Source organism: Apteryx rowi, unplaced genomic scaffold, assembly GCF_003343035.1.
Source record: "Apteryx rowi isolate R43461 unplaced genomic scaffold, aptRow1 scaffold_216, whole genome shotgun sequence".
Classification (NCBI taxonomy): domain Eukaryota; kingdom Metazoa; phylum Chordata; class Aves; order Apterygiformes; family Apterygidae; genus Apteryx; species Apteryx rowi.
Window position 1 is genome coordinate 836,548 of NW_020448486.1, and position 21,127 is coordinate 857,674.

A 21,127-nucleotide genomic window follows, 5' to 3' on the forward strand; every position below is an offset into this window, starting at 1 on the left:
TTTTGAGTCTAACCTAAAAGCAAGACTATAAGTAAAAAAAATACGTTAAAGATGAAATTCACATCCCAAGGAATGGGAGCTGGTGTTTCAGCTTAAAACTATTTAGTGTTTTTTGTTTGTTTTTTTACAGTGAGCTAACCATCTTATGCTTAACTCCCAGATTCACATCTGCTCAAATTAGGAGAGCCATGAACAAAAAAGGAAACATGAATTGTAAATGCATGTGAACTGTATAATTTTGTGGTTACCACAAAAGATGAAGTTTAGACTATGTATCCACATTTATAATCACATGACCACTCACCTGTGATTCATGATCTGGATGAAGTCTTTACTCTTTAACTGCAAGTGGAGATCAGTTATTTCCTCTGCCCGGCACATTATTACTTCCAGACAGTATGTTTTCATCACACCATGAAGTTTGGGTATCAGAAAGAACACTGCATTCATAAACCTTAACATGACCAGAAACCCACAAACAAAAGCAAGTTATTTTCTATTAATCTTCTAGATCTACAGAGAACATACCATGTAAGTCATGATGTACCTGTCAGCAAGAGGAGGAAAACTCTTAACAACTTTACTCAGGCACTGAATGAACTTATCCTGTTGGGTGTTCTGATGATGCTTCAATTGTTTTACGACACAATCATAAACTGGATCTTCAAGTATCTAAAAATGAGAAAGACAGTAAAGACAAGTGTAGCCATGAAATTCATAAGAACCTAAGTGACATACAGTTCTGCTGTTGCATTGTTTCTAGTGCATTTTACTAGTGGCATTGACCCGCCTCATCTTGACATCTACAGTACTTCATGGCAGCTGTACAGCTATGCCTGGCTGAAATACATGATTGCCTGATTTTTAGCATTTGTAAGCTTCCATTGATTGGGTTGGGACCAATGCCTTAATTCTGAAATAAAAGTGGTGTGGTATTTTTACATAAATGGTGAGCAGTTTCCATTTGGTATGGTAGATTTCCCATTAAAGAATGTAAAAAAAGAAAAGAAAAGGAAAGAAATTTTTAGTGAAAAGGTGAAAAAAATTAACAACCATAGCCATTTTCATTTAATGTCAAAAAAAAGCTTAAAATAGGATAAAATATCTGCACCATCTTTGCTCACTTATTCAAAATTACAGCTTTTAATGAAACAAAGAACTCAGAAAACTGTGAAAGAGAAGACTGCAGGAATTCAGTTTATGAAATATGCTCCATAAACTGAGAAAGAACAAATAGAAGGCAAAAAAGTGAAGAGGAAGATAAGAATATAAAGTACCCTACAAGGTCAGACTCATAATGCACCTAGCCAGTAATCTGATATTTTGCCTCCAAAAGAGGCTGGAGGAGATGATATTTAGGGGGAGCACATAAGCCTGACCACACTCCGTGCTTTGTTTCTCTCATACACCCAACATCCACAGTCATTAAATTAGGGTTGTTAGAGTGTGCTTTATTGCCTAGCCTTTTTATCATGCAATCGTGGATTTTTTTTGTGCACAAATTTGCCTGGTGAAGCTACTTACTTCCAGAACCTCCTGTGGCAACAAATTCCAGAAGCTCACTAACTGCTGGGTAAAGAACTTCCAAGTATCTGTCTTAAACTGATTTCTGTGAATTTCAGTGTCTGTCTCCTACTTCTACCACTGTGAGATTTAGTGAACAACAGTTTTGCATTCACCTTATCCACCACCTAGAAAATAACTGGGTTCATCATTCACACATGTGCCACAACAAGGGTTCAAAATTAAACATAATAGTTTTAAGTCTACACTTGCAAGTTCTTAAACATCCTCAGATACAGACATTCGAAAGGTAGCCCCAAACCTCCCAACTTTCAGTGTTCTTTTTTTCCCTAACCTTAAAATACCAGAAGTATGGTATTCTGGGCCTGTATTTAGCCTGGTCTCAAATTCTCATCTTCTTGGGGTAATAGTTTATTCTTTAACTCGATCTGTTGGACACAGACTTTGACTTTTAAGTATTTTCAGTTTTGGAGCAGAATGAGTAGTCATATGAAAGATGCACATAGAATCAAGACAGGAATGGTCAAACATGCAATACAGTGCACTTACATTTTCTCTCTCAGCAATGTATCGAAGAGCAAGTCCCAACACCTCTGCTGCAGCTGCATAAACTTCTTTATACTTTAATAAGCCCATGTTATTGGTGAAAGCCTGAAAATACCTGGCAGAAAAGGTAGACCTACTGTAAGCAACCACTCCAGCATACAACTCTAAACTGGAACAAAAAAAATCGCTTGAGTTTATTAGGGGAACAGTGACTACCTTTAAAAGAGCTGAATGCAGCGCAATATAGATTTCCACCTGCAGTGTCTCAAATCCCTGCTTTGGCAATTCCTGACTCTGTTAATTCCCATGAAAGTGCAACCCTGGGGCACACTTGTAAAAATGCCTACATCCTTCCAAATATTTTCCAAAATAAAAGAGTTCTGCAGTTTGCAGCTAGAAAAGCATTACACAGGACAGAGACTAGCAAAGGCGCGATGAGACAACAGCAGCAGGTAAGTGAACAATCCAGCTCCCATACTTCACACTGACAAATTAGAATCGCTCCTTTTGTCTTAAACTTACACCAAAATTCACCCTCCAAAAAGCTGCATTTCTCACCTGACACGATCTATTTCACACTTTGGGTCAAAGGGAGGTAAATCATTAGCAAGAACAATGCCTAGAAGCTGAATTCCCACAGAGTTATCCTTTGTATTGGGATCGCCACCAGAAAACTTTTCAAATATTAAGCTGTTGCAAAAACACAGAAAAGTGACAGTATACATGACAAACACAAAATACACAAACCATAAATCCATGTATCTTTATACACATATACATACCCCACCAAAAATAGTAAGAAGTATATATTCATAAGGAAGTAAACTAATTGGCTTCATAAAGAAGTCTTTGTAAAAGAAAATTCTAAAAAAAGTTTTTAAACCCACAAAAATTCTCTGCAACAAGTTCATGAAGACAGCAAATCACAAGTCTTACTAAGTATGTAATAACAGGTTATATTCAGTAACAAAAAACAACAAACAGTTCAAATAAAAAATAATCTCTTTGCAGAGATTACTCCTACTTCTGTTGTTTTTGTCTTAATCCTCTATACATTTTCTTTCCCTTCCTTTTTGCTGTTCTACAAAATAAAAATTGCAAATTCCCCACCTTTGGGGAGTTTTGTTCTGAAGTTTTATGGTCTGCTCTAGGGACAAAAAGTTTCATATTGCAGCTGAATTCACCTTTTTCATCTCCCAAATCCTTTGATAACGTTCACCTACATTTTTAAATATTGATAAAAGGAGGCAATTGCCTAAATGACTACCTGTAAGGTATGGAGAGACAGTTCTTCCAGCACTCTATAACTGTCTTTATGATTTCCAGATTGTGTCTAAACACAGCTCTTTTTTGGTGAAAGGCATTCTTCATCAAGAATTCAAGCAATCTGTTAGCTAGAATCTCATCTTTAATGTTTCCCTACAATAAATGGGAGTAAAGAAATCAACATAATGACTCCAAACCAAACTCATATGTTCTGTTTTATGAAAGCACACAAGTAAATATACTATTTTTAGAAGTTAATAGATAAAAGAAACAGCTGACTGATGTAGAAAATGATTACACATACACTAAAACAAACTCATTCCTCACCAAACAGGCATTAGAATAAAAATGAATTTCACATTTCCTTACTTTGGGTGTGGCAACACTTGTCCAGGAGAGGAGAGTAACTACTATTTCCACTACCATGTAATGAATTCCTTCACCTCCATTATCCCCAGAAACAACAAGCTGCAGCAATGGACCAAGCCACTGCTTTGCATAAGGTCGGAAAACCTATGGAAAATGGAGAATCAGCAGTCAACTACAAATTATCCTAATATTCAATAACCCACTTTCAATAATTTTTAACTCAACCTCTATCATTTTGCTTAACCCAATCCAAAGTGATAATTACAGAAATTTTAAAGTAACTTTAAAATAAAAAGGTCTCTATAACTGCATTCCTCACTTCTGCTTAGAACTCTTCAAGCAAGTATTTACATTAAGTGAATTATTTCACTAAGGCCCACATAATACAGCTTTATAAGAGCTTTTCATGCATCAAATTGGTCCCTGTAGGACTTGAAAGAGTATGTCATTTATCTACCCTTTCAGATTTCCATTTCAACATTGTTTTATTGAGAATATAGCATTAAGCTGGTATTAAACCTTCCTGCATATATTCTGAAATGCAGCTTTTCTATATTTTAGATATGGGATACTGCAAACAGAAACATTCTACTTCCAAACCACTGGCTGACATAGGGCGAGAACGTTTTACCCAAAAATAAGAGTTAGAAAACGTTTCTTCACAGCCAAAGACACCACACACTATCTTATATCTGCAATCAGAACACCATTTAGCTCTAAGGGTTTCTGTAAGAGTCATCTGTGACCGTTAAAAGACCCATTGTATTTGCTCCTGCAAAGATAGCATATATAATCAGCCATACCACTTGCCCAGTAGCAAGAAAACGGTTACTTACAGTTTACAGAAGATATACATTGTGGGCAGTCTACTTGGAGAAGTAGAGTTTGTGAGAAAAAGCATTTCCATTACGTTCAAAATGCTGCCACTAGCTGGAACTTTGGATTATGAACGTGCTCTCTTTTATGAGGACAACGTACCAAAGCTGAACCCCCAAAAGTTTCAGCCAATGAAATATTTTACCACAGAAGAACTACACAGTTGAAGTTATAATACAACCTATTATTTTAATTGAAAGAACATGACAAAAATCACTCACATCCTCAGTATTAACAATAAGTTTTGCTATGAAGAGGCGAATGTTTAGTGGTACTGATGGGTTTCCTAATTTGCCATGAAGAAATTTCATCCAAAGAGGAAGGTCTACTGGAACTGTTCCCTGAAATCAAAAAGAGAAAAGCAAAAATCAACTCACTTCTTGAATCAAACAGGTTTACCACACAGGTTTCATTATAATATAGCCATGAAAATTACAAAACAAAGGGATTCCACTGTGACTCCCCTTCTTGGTGCAATTCRTGAACAATACCAATCTTGTGGTTAATACTGACTTCCTCCACTTTGGGTGTGATCTGGTTTCTCTGCATATGTTTAATCAGAGTGGTCATAGAAGTCATACATTCATGTTGATTGAGTTCATCCATTTCCAGTTCTGTCTCATCATCTAAAGCCATGTATTCTGTGGGCTCCTGAAAAAAAATGTTACTGTGATTAACTGAATACACACACTGTATTTTCCCTTACAACATGATAATTCCATGTGTCACTCTGATTTTATCTCTGTTTACAGATTTGATTGCTCAGAGTTTGCAACAGGGAATCAGATCTGCTGTTCAAACAGACATCTCCCAAACACATACACCAGTTGTGCACAGCTTTTACTTTCTGTGCCAACAGATATCAACTGCATGTTGTTCTCACTTTGCCACCCCTATCCTAGCAGGTAGTAACTCCTGGAAGGAGGAAGAGTTAACTGAAGCTCACGGAAAAGATTTCATTTCATAGCTGAAAGAATGTGCCAACACTTTCCGTAATGCGATTTACTTATGATGCAATCCCCAACTTCCAGTTTTAGCCAGGATTTCACACAAAGTCCGATGTTTATGGACATGTTGTTTACCCCTGACTAGCAAGCACAGCTGCTATCTCTTTTCACATACAGAGTAAAGCAAAAAAGAAAATAATTGTTTACAGTTAGAAAGGACATTATTACACAAAGCAAACAGAAAATACATTTCTGGCTAACTTCACTGCAGTGAAATACTACCTTGCTGCAAAACATGGAAACAGTTTATCTTATCCAATGTTTCTACAAATATTTTGACAGATTTCATCTTCAGTATCTATGATACTTTTTACAAGCTTTCTTTCTATTTTATTGCAAATATCTGTTCTTTCAGTATTACTTTTGATGTGACCTCTCTTGACCGAAGGAACACAACTTCAAGCCTTTGAAGATTTTAAATGCTGGTCTTTGTACAGCAGCAATTAAAGATAAGGTACTATGATAGAAATAAAAAATAATGTTTGATAATTTATTCCATGTGTTTGATAAAACCAGCTTGCTGAAGTGCCTTAAAAGACCAAAAGAGGAGGGAAATGAAGAAACTTTGCCTAACAGCAAAACACAACCATCATGGGAGACTCCTGAGCACACACAAAGCACACCTTTTTTACAGCTTGGGTTGGACTTTAATCTTCAAGTCACATCTCATCTTAAGAATGCTTGCAATATCTAAACTGCACTCACATCACTCAATTTTAGAAACCTAAGGCAGTACATTGTTTTTCTTCAGCTTGCTGTGTAGTCAGTGGAGAGAGGGAAGAGGACAATTGACTGAAGGAACACAGCTTAAGTCTTCTCACTCACCTCCTGGAGGAACCCATTCTCCATAAAGTACAATGAATATGGGAGACAAGCCCTTTAACTTAGGCACCTTTGAAGTTTGGCACAGTGAATATTTCAGTAGGTGACTGACTTTTCTTTGTCATTTGATACATTTACTAGAAACAGTTGAAGAGCAAATTCAGTAAGACTAACAATAAACAATCTTTGCTTTTTAATTTATTTTTTATCTCTAAGTCTGGAAAAATATTTGAGGGTCGATGTTGACAGATCAAACTAAAGTTCTTCCTCTTAAATTTCAGAATTCCCACTATCTTGAACAGACTGATTTAGAAAGCAGCTGTACTCCACTTTATTGTCAAGGAAGCTTTCATATTTCTCAGCAGGATACACCTTTGAAATTTCTATTTCTCAACCTCAGTAAACATATGCAAATGCTAGAAAGCATAAAACTCTTCTTCCTCACAGCATGTAATTCACTAAATTACCTTTCTCCTGAAACGAGGAATGCTAGCTGTAACATCTTGAGAGCTACAAGAAAAACCTTGGACTCCAGTAGAAAAGTCAAACTGGCTCATTTCCTCACTCAAACTGCTATCCATCATGTATGATGCAGAAGGTAAATACTTGGGCTCATCTAAATAGGAAAAAGAACAGACCATTAATCAAGGTAATTACAAAGAAACAGATCTTTATTGACCACTGAGACTTGGGGGGGGTGGGAGGGAATTGATTGTTAGACAAAGTACAGTGAATACTTTTATTTGTTCCTGGTACTGTAGAAGTCAATTAGCAGCATGTCAATAAACACTGTAGGAAAGGCAAGAAGGAAGTTTTTTTCATAGTCATAAATGAATATCATACCCTGATCCCCATTTCCTGTATCCCTGGCTTCCTTCCTAATAGCAATATACCGCTTCTTCCTTTCTAGAGGCACCTAAACAAGAGCAAGAAATAATGTTTGAAAATTACAGTTTTTTATTTACAGTGTGACATTTCAAAATTGCCAAAAATGGTCAAAACCATTTAACATGAACAGAAGCTCCATGCTATAAGTGATGATTATTACTCTTATAAAATATAAGAGCTGAATGTTTTATTCCTACAGCCATTCATTACCAGAGTAAGTGTGCTAAACATCATATTAAAGTTGTGTGTATTGCAGTTGTGCTCTGAATTTCAAGCCTGGATTTCCCTCAAAAAAAAAAAAAAGTATTCTAAAACATTAGAGGAATACTCCATTTTTTAATTCACTATAGAATTCTCTTTCTTTGTATGTGAGAATGACCAATATACACTGTTAAAGTTGTACTCATTTTTTAACTTAGAAGCACTGAAACCCGGAACTTCCACTCACCTCAACTTCTACAGGAAATGAATACTGACGCTTCAGGTCTATCAAGTTTTCAAAAATCAGCAAGTTCTGCAAACCAAAGCACATTTGGTAATACCAAAATTATGCTGCACACAGTAACTGTTGCTCTGAAAATATTTTGTTTTTTTTTAAAATACAACAGTTCAAAGTACAATATGGAAAATAAGGTATGTTTGCTATTTTAGATCAACCTTTAAGAATTTTTTTCTAAGTAACTACTCAAGAATTCAAAGCACAGGCAATGTGCTCTGCAAAAAGGGTATCTCATATTCAAGTATATTCCAAGCACCGGAGAACTCAGGTAATAGCTGTTTCCTTGTATTTAAGAAGCGTGATTGAGAGTGGAGGGAAAACAGGAAAAATGTTTCCTTCACCCATTCCCAAACAGATGGTACAGCCTTCATCAGCAATTCAAATGCCATAAAGGATCCAAGAAAGTCAGCTACTATTCCTCAAACTGACTGTCTGGGTAGTTCATTACATAACTGTATCCCATTCAGGTCTGATTCTTGGATTTATTGCAATCAAGTAAAATCAGTCTCATGCTCTGAAAGCCTTCTAACAGCAACAATATCTTCTCACCTTTTCTGTTTTTTCTGTAAAGAGAAAGCCTTGATAAAATTTACTCTCGGTGAAGACACAACTGATAACAGCAATGGCACAATTATATGCTGCGCAGTGATACTGTCTCCTCTTTTCCAGCAGCTGATTCTCCCCTGCCATGTTTTCTGTAAATGCATCATAGCACGATCTTAAAATAAAAACAGGCAAGAAAACACTGTCAGAAATTGTCTTCAAGAAGCACAGGAAAGGCCCCAACCAGACACCAGTGAATCAACAGAAATTTCAAAAGAACTTTATTATTATAGCAGTACCAGCATTAAACCACCTCAGACATTTGTTCAAGTTTTCAGCAGAAATACTGCACTGAAATGGCAGTAATTCAGCAATGACGAAGACAACTTCAGCTGGTGTTTACACAGCCATCCTCAATGCCAGGGATACAATAAGTCATTTTCAGATAAGATGGAGATATGTTTCAACCCATACATTAATATCTCTTTCAGTCCTTTCCGAGAAACTTACCAATGGACAGGCATGCTAACCTATGTTTTTGATTAGCTAGAGCATACCAATTTAGATGCAATTTCTATAGGTCTTTTGCCCATAGCCACTTATAGATTTTCTGCAAATCATAGCTAAGAAATTCTTTAAAATCCTCATTAGGGCATAATATTGTAAAATAAAACTGAACAGGAATTCAGGCAATCTTTTATGCTTTTCAGAATATTCAACAAATGAAAAAATATTCATTAGCATATACATTCAGTTTTTATATTCTGTCTCCCACTACAATGGTGATTAATCCAAATCATACCTGCTGGCTTTGCTGTTATATTATGAAATATAAATGAAAATCCATCCCGTCTTCCCACTGATTGTGTAAATACACACATTTTACAACACAGACCATAATCTACATAAACAAGCAAGTATACTGAAGCCGAACTAGTGAAGACACAGTTTAAAGGCAAAGAACCATATGAAAATCAAAAAGAAAAAGCACAAGCTTAACAAACGTAAAACAATCATCAAAAAGAGGAGGGAGAAGTTATCCTAACAAAGTATTGTAGTCTACGTTCAAGACCATTCTATCATGGAAAATTCAATATTCTGTGTTCCAACTTAAATCAGAAGTTATATCACAGATTAAGTTTATCCTTGAGCAAAGTAAACTTCTGCTTTGAATAGCATACTTAAAGAGTATCTGCCCAGAACCTAATGAGAAATTATACAGAAATTAAAGAAATAAAGTCTTACTTTATTAGTGTCTTGGTAAGTTCATTTCCTTCTGCACTTATGGAGCCACAGTAAGCTTGGTTAATTTTAGAATCCTTGGAGTAAACATCCTCTTTTGAGAGACGTACATACATCACTTCTAGCACCTTGTAATACCCCATYTTCTTGGTGACTTGTGTATCAAAAGTAGATTCATTGGACTGGAAACAAATAAGCAAAACCTCAGAAAGATTTCTTAGATCTTGCCCTTGCTACATAGCTCAACAGTTACTCTAGTTTCTACTAAGCAGAATTCAGCTTTCTTCCATCTCCTAAAACAGAGAAAAGGATTGATGATAATAAAAGACTGACAGATTCTAAGCTCCTGTGTAATACATTTATTAAAACTATGTTGACCTGCTCCTTCTAACTTTCCAACTACAATTGTTCTAACTCACTAGAGTGCTACTAGAGTAAAATAAGCAGGATGACAAATAATGGCTCAAATTTGGACATTTGTAAGCAAAAAACACACAGTTGTAAGAGCAATACAAGGAGAGAAATGTGCTTGCTGATAAAAGGAATCTGTCAGTTTGAACTGTCTCTTGTGAAATAGCAGCAATTTAGGGAACCTGGCTAACACATGAAGTTCCTTAGCCCAACAGTAGCTGGAAAACACAGAATATCCCTCCCCATGAAAACCAGGATGGATTTTTTTTTTAAAAAACGTACATATTAATAAACAAAGATTAAAAAACAAATACAGTTGATAAACAGCAAAAATAAAACATTGTGCCACTAGTACTACCACCATTCTATAAAACGCACCGATCAGTACATTGGGCATTACTCACGAGTTTCTTTAAACACCTCACTTTGGTGCCAACATACACAGCAATACAAACATGGTGGGGGTGCAACTGTACAGAAGTGTGTCTTTTCTTTTCCTTTTTTTTTTTAATTACTGTTATGAACTCTGGATCATTTCAGGGTCTTGTTTGCGTTGCTACCCTCAAAGAGCTCTATCAGGGAGATACAGGGAGCGTACCCTCTGAGTACAGTGAGGGAGTAGAGAACCATAGCAGGAGCAGAGACCTCCACTGACAAAGAAATCATAGCAGGTAACTACACCCTAAATTGGAGGACAGGCTGTAAATGGAGAAAGGGAGGTCTCTGCTCCTAATCACTTGATGAAGGATCTTTGCAATGATTAGAAAATCTGATTCCTTCTCTGCAGGTAAGGAATTTAGTTTAAAAGCCTTCATTACACAGGTCAAATACCTCCTTCCTACGATGTAATAATAGGCTACAGTTTTATACATGTTTTATATTTTAAAGTTAGAATGGGCTTTTGCCTTTGGATATATATGGATAACATTCCAACTTCAATTTTTATACAAAGTAGATATGATAACATACATTAACTTAAAGCAACAGTGTGTTGGGGAGTAAAGAAAAGCATCCCACTCATAAGAGGAATCAAACTATGTAATCAGCACAGACTTGTGCTCTGAGATATAGAAATAAGGAAAGCAAATAGTTTCAAATATAGCATTTCACTCCAAGTTAAGCAAAATGTACACAGCAACACCAGCACAGTAACAACCCAATCCTTAAAAAAAAAAAAAGTTCATACCTTTGTAAACCTGGAATTAAGCATATCCATAGCTTGCACAATAATCTTGCCAAAAAATTCCCTCAGTGCATCCAAGCTGCAGTGCAACAATAGAGTGAGGAGGGAGCGATCCACAAAAGCTTGGCGGGTAGCATTTGAAAGAAGGTCTTCACTCTGGAACATTTTGTGAACAGTGTCCAACAGCATCACTTGCTTGTCACTGCTATTCCTAAACAAGATGGGAATCTCAAGGTGAAAACACTTACCAGACTGTATTTACATTTTGAAACTCCCTAACATCTAAAATTTTTGTCTGCATTCATACCTACTTGGGTTATCATCCTACATGACAAGCAAGATTAGGTTGAATCACCACTTATTGTGGTGATCTCCAAAGAAAAACTCTGCTTCTTATTCAGCAATAGATGGTAAACCTGTTTGCATATTATCGTTAGTTTAATCCCAAAGCACATTATTAGATATGATATCACTTTCCCCTAGCCCAAAGCATCTCTCTGAAGAAACGAGAAGAAAATGTTTATCACTATGGTTACGAATGATTCAGATTAGGGAACTGGGACACTAGTATCTCTGTCTCTTAAGAAGTTTAAGAAATTAAATTCTATTAATAAATGACTGCCACATTTTAAACTTCCTTATTTTCCACCACCTGTGTCCTAAAATACAATCGGATGACATGCTTTCAACGTGTTTTTTTTACGTTCCACAAGACAGCTACGCACTATTACAAAGGTCCCATGTTTCACTTCAGAAAGGTGCCTTTTGTTAACAGATGAGAAAAATCAGATAAGCACGAATACATACAGATACACGCACACTTTCTAGCATGCAAGGTAAGTATCACTAAATTTAAAATAGAATTGGTACATGTGAATTTCTGAAGAACCAAGTAACTAAAACCCTACATACAAGATAATAGCCAATAACCAAAGAAACCCATTTACAGTTACTTAAAAACTTCTAAAACCTGCTTGATGTTCCTCAACATCCAGTGTTGCTTAATATTCATGAGTAGAGCATGAGAACAAGCAGGTATCAAAAGAAAGAAGAAAAAGAGCTTAAAAATCATTCTACTTAAGTCAAATGGACTTTTATTAGCTACTTCAGTGAAAGAATGACCAAAGAGACATCCTACACAAACAGTAATACCTAAACAATAACATCTCTAAAACATGTATCTTAAGGAGACCTCCATGCAAAATGTGCTGTGTAGCAAGGGCTTTCTCAGCCCCTTTTTCACTGAACAACCTTAAAAAATTATAGCAAGTATCCAAGAGGGGTGGGGCCAAAAAACCAGAGACTTTGCTGCTTTCAGCTCCTTCTCTGGCCTGTCATGTGTTGGATGATGGATGAACAGTTATTCTGAATAACTGTATAAAAGCTAAAACTCCAAAAATGGGATTTGGGGCATAGGTAAACAATGTCATCTGAGAAACAAAATGCTCCAAAACAGTCATGTCTTAACAGCCTATCATGAATTGGAATGTTTGTTTTCCAGACTAAACACCTCTGCTGTAGACAGAGCGATTTGTGGCAACATTTTACTATCCTGGAAACATTCTAATTAATTAAATGTCATGTTGTACTTCCAAAGGGGCTGAACAAAGTAATTCACTGTCAGTACATAAGTGTTATTTATTTAAGTGATCACATGGTTATAAAGGGATAGCAAATATAGATATCACACATCATTACTGTCTTTGTCTGAATTCTGCCAGACCAAACCAATTTACAGAAGGCTTTACGGAATTTGTGCAGGTACTGGAAGTATCATCTGTAAGTCAGTGCTATTTGTTCATACATAGGAAATATTTTGGAATAACGAAGACAAGACTGTAAGAAAAATACAGTTCACAATAATACAACCTTCCCTCATACATATGCAGAAAGCAAAATCTGAATTAAAAGTGTTAAATAAGACTTTATTTTGTTGTAAATCTTCATTATTACAAGGACAACACAATAGAAGAAGGAAATTTGCTTCAGCAAAACTTCAATGAGAACAAGAGCCAGACCAAACTTACCTTCTGGAAATTCTTTTGAAGCTGGCTTGAAATAAACCCTCCATGAAATGTCTGTGGTCCCTACAAAGGACTTCAGTCATCAACTGTAATAACATTGGACTCTGAGACAATTCTAATGCATCTAGAAACTGAAAAAGAAGCAATGTATAAAATAAAAAACTTGACAGGAGTTGCACTGGATCAAATCAATTCCATCTAATTTTGTAATCATTTTTCAGTAGCGATCAGAAGCAGCTGCTCAGAAGAGTATGTGTATTTAATGTATATCTGTAAGTCAAGCTTCTGGATAAGGACATAACTTAGAAACAGAAAAACTTATTTTCTTAAGTGAAGAGAGAGCACCTCTTCCATTCCAAATGAAATGTTTTTCCTTACAATCCAACTTCCATGAGTGAAGTACTTCACTGTGGAGTACAGTCTGCCCTGTCACAGATTAAGTTGAATATAATTGTTCCAAATGTAACAGACAACCACAATTAAAACAGCCTAGCCGTGATTTGCCAAGGAGGAGTTTGCAGGACCAGACACTGTGTTTGAGTCTTAGTAATGCTGAACTTCGAGATTAACTCTAGAAATAAGTACAGACAAAYCTGTGAACTAAATCATGACTGGAAAAATCCTGCCATCTCAAAGATGGCAAAACATGTTGAAAACATATTTTTTCTACACACAGTTCCTTTAGGCTTTTAATTACACACTCATTTATTAAAAAATACTGACCTTCTTAGTGCAGTCTACATAGTTATTGTGCTTCAAGGTTCCTTTGGGAAACTCATCTGATCTCATGGGAAAATTGAAAGCTATAAGTTGCTCAAGAGCATTCTTAAGATCATTAAGTTTTTCTCCAGTCAGATTAGTGAAGAATGGAAGAATAATCACTGCTTGGCTCTGAATAAAAGAAAGGTGGTTTCACACACACACACAAAAATATCCTCTATCTATGAAGCAAACTGAATAGGGCTGCAAAATAATCAGCTTTGGCTCTATTGACTGACACAATGGCTCAGTGTATTGATACAGATATATTGCTGCATATTTTTAAGATGCTAGTTCAGAAAACAGCCTTGCTCACTGCTAAATGGGAGTTAAAAACTAATTAATATCTCATGGTTGACATGGCTGTGAGGGCGACTTCATTGTTCTTTTAAGCATCCATTATCACAGAAGTCACTGATCTAACTCACTATCCTGGCTGCACTCTTGGCAGCTACATCAAGATCCCAAGCTTTATTTATTTTGAACACAGAGAAAAGCACAGAAAAATCTGTCTGGTTATAGACAGAGCAGTAACCATGAAATGCTGTTTAGAAGGTAGAAAATGTCTAGTCTTCTAGTCCAAAGCTTCTAGTCTAGCGCCTTTTGTAACTTCCACTTTCAGCACGCAGTACTTCATCTCCCTCTCTTGACCAAGCCACATATAGCAGTTAATTGATTAGTACTGGCCTCATGCTTGCAGAAATGGACATGAAAATCAGCAGAGGTTCATAATTTGACATACAGGAAGTGCTGATCCTTGCTAAAAGCCTGACTAGCCGTGATTTCTCAAATGAACACATTACAGTTCTAAACTATCTGCAACTGACAGGAAAATTAAAAAAAAAAAAAACATGCATGTCAGCAGGGCAAGAAAAAAAGAACACCTAAAAAACAAAACACAAAATCTGTGATACTGTCTTCTGTCTGAAGGACAAACATGATGATTTACCATTTTCAGGATGTTGAACAGAAGAATAAAAAATGGAAGTGATACATGTTACTGCGCAAACTAAGGTAAAATTTAAGCCCAGTAACAGGGGATTTYATCTACCCTAGCATTCTAATGTGTGTGKGGGGGGGGGGAAGAAGTGGGAGCCACTGAAGTGAGAAAATTACCTTAAGATTTAAGTCTAAATTCTGATCAATAAGTAGACTGGTATAGGTATTAAAAACAGCTGTAAATGCTTCATGATTTGTATTGAAAGAAACTGCAGAGTCAATCTGGAAGGAAAGAAGAAATTAAAAATTATCATTATTTTTTAACCAAAGAGATCCTTCTACTAATGAACAGCAAAAAAACATGAGCCAAAAAATTATTATTTGTTTCTAAAAAAAAAAAAATTAAATCAGCAGAAAGTACATATAGAAGTGATTTTGTTTTTAAAAGGACTCTCAGCAAGAATTACAAAAGCTCCTACACAGTACAAACAAAATCATATGCTGGATATTTCTAAGTGAAACACCAAAAACATTAAGCTCCCTCTCAAAGTGAGATTTCCTACTGGTCACTTCAGTGCAACCTAATACAGCAGTACAGCTCACATTACGTATCCTCAAACATACCTTCAGAAGATCTCAAGTTTAAAATAATTCATTATAAAAAAAAGAAAAAAAAAAGAGAGCTCTAGACTCTTTTCTGTATATAGTTTGTACATGGTTACTTCTATAAGTTCCTAAAAAAAAAAAGAAAAACCAAGACAAGTAGATAAGTTCTGTCTTCCAAATAGAGAAAGAATAAAAAGACTGAAAACCCCAAAGTAATAAACAGAAGGAAAAGGTCTTTGAAATAAAGTCCTTTCTTCAGTCTGTTCATTTAGGTAAAACTCCTCTATTGCAAACTTCCTGGACGCCAACATAACAGCAGGTTGTCCAAGCTTACTCCCTGTACTTGTACCTGTTCTCCAGAAGAAGAAAAGGCAGCTAGAATATGAGTCAGTGGTTTAAAAAAAAAAAAAAAAAGCAGCGGGGGGGGGGGAGAGAAGAGTAAAAGCCAGTCATTTCTGCCTGTCAAAATATTTTTTGTACTTTTTTTGTACTTTGCAAATAAAACATACCAGACACTGATATTCTCCAACTTTTTTTTTTTTTAAACATAAAACCTCAAAATAAAATACCATTTTTTTTAAGACGGGGTATGCTCCTACAGAGGTAGGAGAGATACTTGGATTTTATGACACAACATATACCTGCAGAACTTTTGCCAGCAGGGTCAAGACAGCCATTTTGCTCTCGGGAGCAGAACCTTTGGCCCACCAACTGTCAAGTCTCTTCCAGTTTCTCAGTACAGCTCTGACCAGCTTCACTCCTTGCTGCTTGCGTATGGTGCGCTCCCTAAAACTCTGATCTAGCATGCCATTCAAAATGCTACCAACCTGAAATGAAAAACAATAAAGACATTCTTTCATTCTAAATTAAATCATTATAGTACCTCTTCACTGGTATGGGCAAACAGGAAAAAATCATCACAGATTCAGGAAAACTGAACACCTGACCAGAATTAAAAGAAAAAGGAAGAATATCTGTTTAACATAGCCTCCTTCTCTTTGACTTTAGATATCTGTCCTAAGAGTACTTAAAATTAGAAGCTTCTTTCTCTTCTTTGACTTTGTAGGAATGCTAAAGTTAGGACTTAAAATTAGAAGATCTTAACTCTATCCCACCACATCCTTAATTACAACCATATTTAGTGGAAAGTAAATGCCAAATTAAGCAACTTTGCAAACCCTACCCTGACGTGTTAGCAAATTTAAGTTTAGTTTATTGCGACACATAGCAATGCTAGATTTAAATCTCAGGATACAGGAAAAGTCACTCTGCTGGAATTTAAAAGTACACACTTGAAAAGGAGATTGCTCGCTTATTTACACCTGCTTAACTCAGTAAAATACAGCAACTCCTTCCCATACCTTTTGTGTGAACATGGAGAAATAAATGATAACCCAAAGTAACTTTAAAGATTAACATTTGAAAATTTTAGCACAGAATTGAGAAACAGAACTAACTGTACATACACTAGCTTATTTGGGTACATTCTGAAAAGAAAAATAAAACATGGCATACAGGATATGAACTAAGTATGTTTCAAACTCTTTTCTTCTCAGATTCACAGTCTAATAAAGAAAAATGTGATTAAAACTAGTAATCACTAACTTCCTAAACTTAATTCTACACGCTCCTCTCTAACAGCTCGTAGTCGTAAAATGGATTAATGTTATCAACCTTGGGATTTCACCAGATTTTGGAGGGGTACAATCAAAAATACTTATTTTTTTTCTTCCCATACATCAGAATGAGCATATAAAACTAAAGAAAAAATATCTCATCAAATGTAATCCATGCTAGAGTTAAAAAAAAAAAAAAAAAAAAGTCAAGCAAGGAAGAACATGGTTTTGGACAACAGACAACTGAAAAGTGTTTGCTTAACCTCTTTTTGGCTGTTTATCATAATTAACATACACATAAATGAAGTGGAGACTTTTAACACTATTACCACATGTAGCCAGTGTAAGTTTATAGCTTTTCATTTATCAGAGACACCTTTTAAAGTCAATCTGTTTCGACGTACTCTGCACCGGAAACACTAGCAAGTCATCATAAGAACCAGCCTTTTAAAAACACATATACATCTCTCTACATCAAACTGAACAGTCTCTGATATCATAAAAAGTTATATCCCTAGTGTTTTAAAACATTGTTTGGAAGCAAGACCTTTAAACATAACACTAGCTTTAAAAAAAAATTCCAATTACTTTTAAAAGGGTGATTTACTTCCCTGAGCATCTTTATAAGCATGAGGGAAAGTGAACTTTTGATCTTTCTTTTTGATCCTTCTGTTTTTCAGCAGCACTGACAGAAGGCTTCCCAACTATCACATGCCTCCTTCATGGACTTAAGGCTATGTCTACATAAGCAGTGTGGATCAACAGGAGAAAATCTGTAGAGCAAAACAAGTGGTGCTGAGTCTGAGTACCTGACCCCTACTCCGTATGCATTTCAGGTCATGGGGGTGTGTATATGTGTTTGTCTTTTTTTAATACTTTGGTCTAGTTCTACCTTGGTCCTGTGGACTGAATGCCCATTAGCGGTTGGAGTTCATTTTCCAGTTTAGTTTTATCCAAAACAAATCCTGTCCTCAGGCTCTCAGACCACTCTACAATGAAAATCAAAGCACAGTAAATGGGGACAATCAGACTTGTTTCAAAAGGATATTCTTGATCTGAAGTACTAAGCAAAAGAAAATCCTGAAATTCACAGATTTCAGGATGGGTATTAGGTAAGCACCTTCCACTTAGTTTGAAGTGAGACTGTAGAGTGCCTAAGTTATACTAGGTTGTCAGAAAGTATGAAGCAGTGCCAGTGAGCCTTGACAAAAATCTCAAAACCATACCAATCCAACCCTATCCAAACAAAGTGCAACCAAATACACTTTTTCCCCACTAAACACTTTCAGTTACATTCACCTTTAACAACAACAAAAAAAAGAAGTGTTACTTCTAATATTTTCATTTGACTGTGTCCTTTTAAAGAAGTCTAATACCATTTGGGGATTGCTGACAGATGATTCCATAAGCTGGAGTATGATCACATCGAGGTTTTTTAGCAGTTGTTCATTAATGGTTTCTGAGAAGAGGCTGTAGAAATACTCTCCATGAGAGAAATTTATCAGGTTCTTCTCTGATGCTCCTGATAATGGCACAGATAACACCACTGTGTTCAAAAGCAGACTCACCAGCTCCTCACACTGTGAAAATTAAGGTGGGAAGACAGAATTATCCCAAGCACATTAAGTTTCACTAATTTCCTACAAAAGCAAAGGAGTTGTTTTATACAACCAGGAGTATAAAACCAGAAAGCACAAGAATAAAGAACAAACATTTCAGTATTCTGTTTGTGATCAACAGTTTCCCTTTGTCACTCAAGTAAGACAGAGAATGCTGACAGTTCCTCTGTAGGACTATGAATAAAACATCAGCCTCTTTTAACCAAAATATATGTTCTGTTTATTCTACATTGTTCTTGAAAATAGAAGGGTTAAGATTAAGTACTAAAACAGCAGACCGACATCCTACCTGGCCATCAACAGCAAAGGCTAGCTGCAGGAGTCCATCAGCTAATCGCTTATTGCTGATGTCCAGCGATGGAAGAGATATCCTTTCACCTCCAGGTGCGATGCCTTTATAAACAACTGAAAGAAGCTTAGAGCCAAGTGAGAAATGAGGCACTTCATCCTATACAAATAAACAAACAGGTGACAATGAATCAAGGACGAATATAAGATGAAAAATAACAAAAAGGTCTTTCAATCCATCTGTCTAGCTAATGAACACTTAACTCCAGGCCATTTTCTGATAAAGCAGTGAAAGTATATCAAGACAAGATACGTTTCTAATTGAATAGCAAGATTTTTAACCAGACAATCCTGATGTGCACAAAGTTACACAGATTATTTGTGCTTCTGGGCACCATTTTTTAATGCTTTTGTTCAGAACAAACCAATGCTTATTTGAAAAATCTTCAGAAGATCCCGATCTTCCCCAGATTTTTTTCAGATGAACAACACTACTACAGAAACAAAATGAACAGCTTACTAAGAATAGGTGTGCTGCAAAAGGGAACTCATGCACTTCCTCAAACATCTGTCCTATAGACACATCTCAATCTTTGGTCTAGATGTAAAGGATGGATGTTACTGAAGGCAAGGGCAAACAGAAATTAAATCTTTTGTTACTTGCTAAATAAAGCCTTGTTCACCAGCTGACAAATTCTCTCAATCCTTCTGGCTGTTGCATAGCCTGTTTTCCTTCCACGGCCCAAAGTAGAATAGAGATTGATCATAATCAGAAACCTGGTCTATTGTGTAATAGCCTATACCCACGCCCCAACTGCAATTTGCTGCCAATCGAAGTCACTGATTTAAATTAAAAAAAACACCTGGAAGGAAGAACCCAGTTGCAACAGTACAGTGGGCAAGAGAAAGTTGCATACAATCTTTTTTTTTTTTAATGTATCCCTTTTCAAATTGCCTTCATCACTTTGAATGTCCTCTGTTTAAAAATTCGATTATCGTACAACTTTACAGGTTAACAAATTCTGATTTTTTGTGCTTTCAGTCTTGTGAAGCTTGCAGTACGGAAAAGTTTTTGGTAGATTCCAGTTGCCTCCAGGTCCTGGACACTGGAGAAAGACAAATGTAATTACAAAGGCAGTTCAAATCTCAGTATTTATGATACTCAGATTTGTTCAATAAACATAAAACATTTATTTCTGATCCCATTCAATACCAGCTCCTCACTGTTGATCTCATTTTACACAATTTCTTCATCTAACCTGTTCACTGTTTTCATATTGGCCTTTTACATGTGAAAAGCTCTTTACTGCATAAAAATATCTACTGTTATTTTCTGAATAAACAATTACCTGATCGTGAAGAACAGAATGAAGCAGGCCAGCTTTCTGGAGTTGCTTGCAGGCAGAAAGGATAGCACTATACTTGACTTGATCAAAACGTGCATCTGAATTAAACAGAGCAACAGAACAAAGGTCCTCAAGGCTAAAGACAAAAGAGAAGCAACATTACCTTGTGGGGAGCTTCCTCTGCAACCACACATCACATTATTTATTTTCTGTTTCTCATACTGAGTGGCATTTGTTCTGCTTTTGCGCTTATCACAAAGGTCCTACCTACCTTTGTGGTGTGAGTCTTTTTTTTATGCTTAGTTTCAAAGACTCCTTATAGGGAGATTTCATCAAAGCTTTCACGAGTCTCACTGAGATATCTGGGAGGTTTTTCATGACTTGCACATCAGCTGTGTTAAAGCCTACGTGCGATGGATCACACACAGTCATCACCAGAAGCTCTACAAAGCTTGCATTAAGCAATTCCTTCTCAAGTAGCTAGAAAGAATAAAACATTAAAGTAGAGAAAAGTTTCATTTTTTAATCCATTCAGATYTCCCTATTTTATTTTTCATTACTTATATCTAAAATAAAACAAAACATGGAACAGTAACTATTCTTATTAAGTGATATTCTCTTTCTCTATGAAATGTCAGAGTTTCAGTGAATCATGCTAATATGCAGAAATTAAGTATCTAATACATAGTGTATATACCATCACATCAAATTGCACATAAGATCTTTTATGTCCACAGAGGCCTGTTTTAGTCTT

The 21,127-nt window shown here is 36.0% G+C and overlaps 1 protein-coding gene across 5 annotated transcripts in view; it reads right to left on the minus strand.

Moving 5' to 3' along the window:
• Nucleotides 1–21,127, minus strand: part of PRKDC (protein kinase, DNA-activated, catalytic subunit) — an 88,313-nt gene that overhangs the window by 38,630 nt on the left and 28,556 nt on the right. For 2 of the 5 annotated variants that reach the window (XM_026064398.1, XM_026064402.1), the window contains exons 33-54: nucleotides 20,645–20,853; nucleotides 20,377–20,509; nucleotides 19,029–19,187; nucleotides 18,497–18,700; nucleotides 16,146–16,331; nucleotides 15,076–15,180; nucleotides 13,924–14,091; nucleotides 13,204–13,331; nucleotides 11,180–11,387; nucleotides 9,586–9,764; nucleotides 8,347–8,515; nucleotides 7,747–7,812; nucleotides 7,254–7,326; nucleotides 6,878–7,026; nucleotides 5,095–5,232; nucleotides 4,803–4,922; nucleotides 3,706–3,849; nucleotides 3,338–3,489; nucleotides 2,629–2,760; nucleotides 2,074–2,185; nucleotides 548–672; nucleotides 305–454 (exon numbers count right to left, since the gene is read on the minus strand). In XM_026064398.1, coding sequence (XP_025920183.1) covers nucleotides 305–454; nucleotides 548–672; nucleotides 2,074–2,185; nucleotides 2,629–2,760; nucleotides 3,338–3,489; nucleotides 3,706–3,849; nucleotides 4,803–4,922; nucleotides 5,095–5,232; nucleotides 6,878–7,026; nucleotides 7,254–7,326; nucleotides 7,747–7,812; nucleotides 8,347–8,515; nucleotides 9,586–9,764; nucleotides 11,180–11,387; nucleotides 13,204–13,331; nucleotides 13,924–14,091; nucleotides 15,076–15,180; nucleotides 16,146–16,331; nucleotides 18,497–18,700; nucleotides 19,029–19,187; nucleotides 20,377–20,509; nucleotides 20,645–20,853 — 3,209 coding nt within the window. The remainder of the gene's footprint in view (nucleotides 1–304; nucleotides 455–547; nucleotides 673–2,073; nucleotides 2,186–2,628; nucleotides 2,761–3,337; nucleotides 3,490–3,705; nucleotides 3,850–4,802; nucleotides 4,923–5,094; nucleotides 5,233–6,877; nucleotides 7,027–7,253; nucleotides 7,327–7,746; nucleotides 7,813–8,346; nucleotides 8,516–9,585; nucleotides 9,765–11,179; nucleotides 11,388–13,203; nucleotides 13,332–13,923; nucleotides 14,092–15,075; nucleotides 15,181–16,145; nucleotides 16,332–18,496; nucleotides 18,701–19,028; nucleotides 19,188–20,376; nucleotides 20,510–20,644; nucleotides 20,854–21,127) is intronic. The other 3 variants (XM_026064400.1, XM_026064399.1, XM_026064401.1) reach the window with 3 other exon arrangements.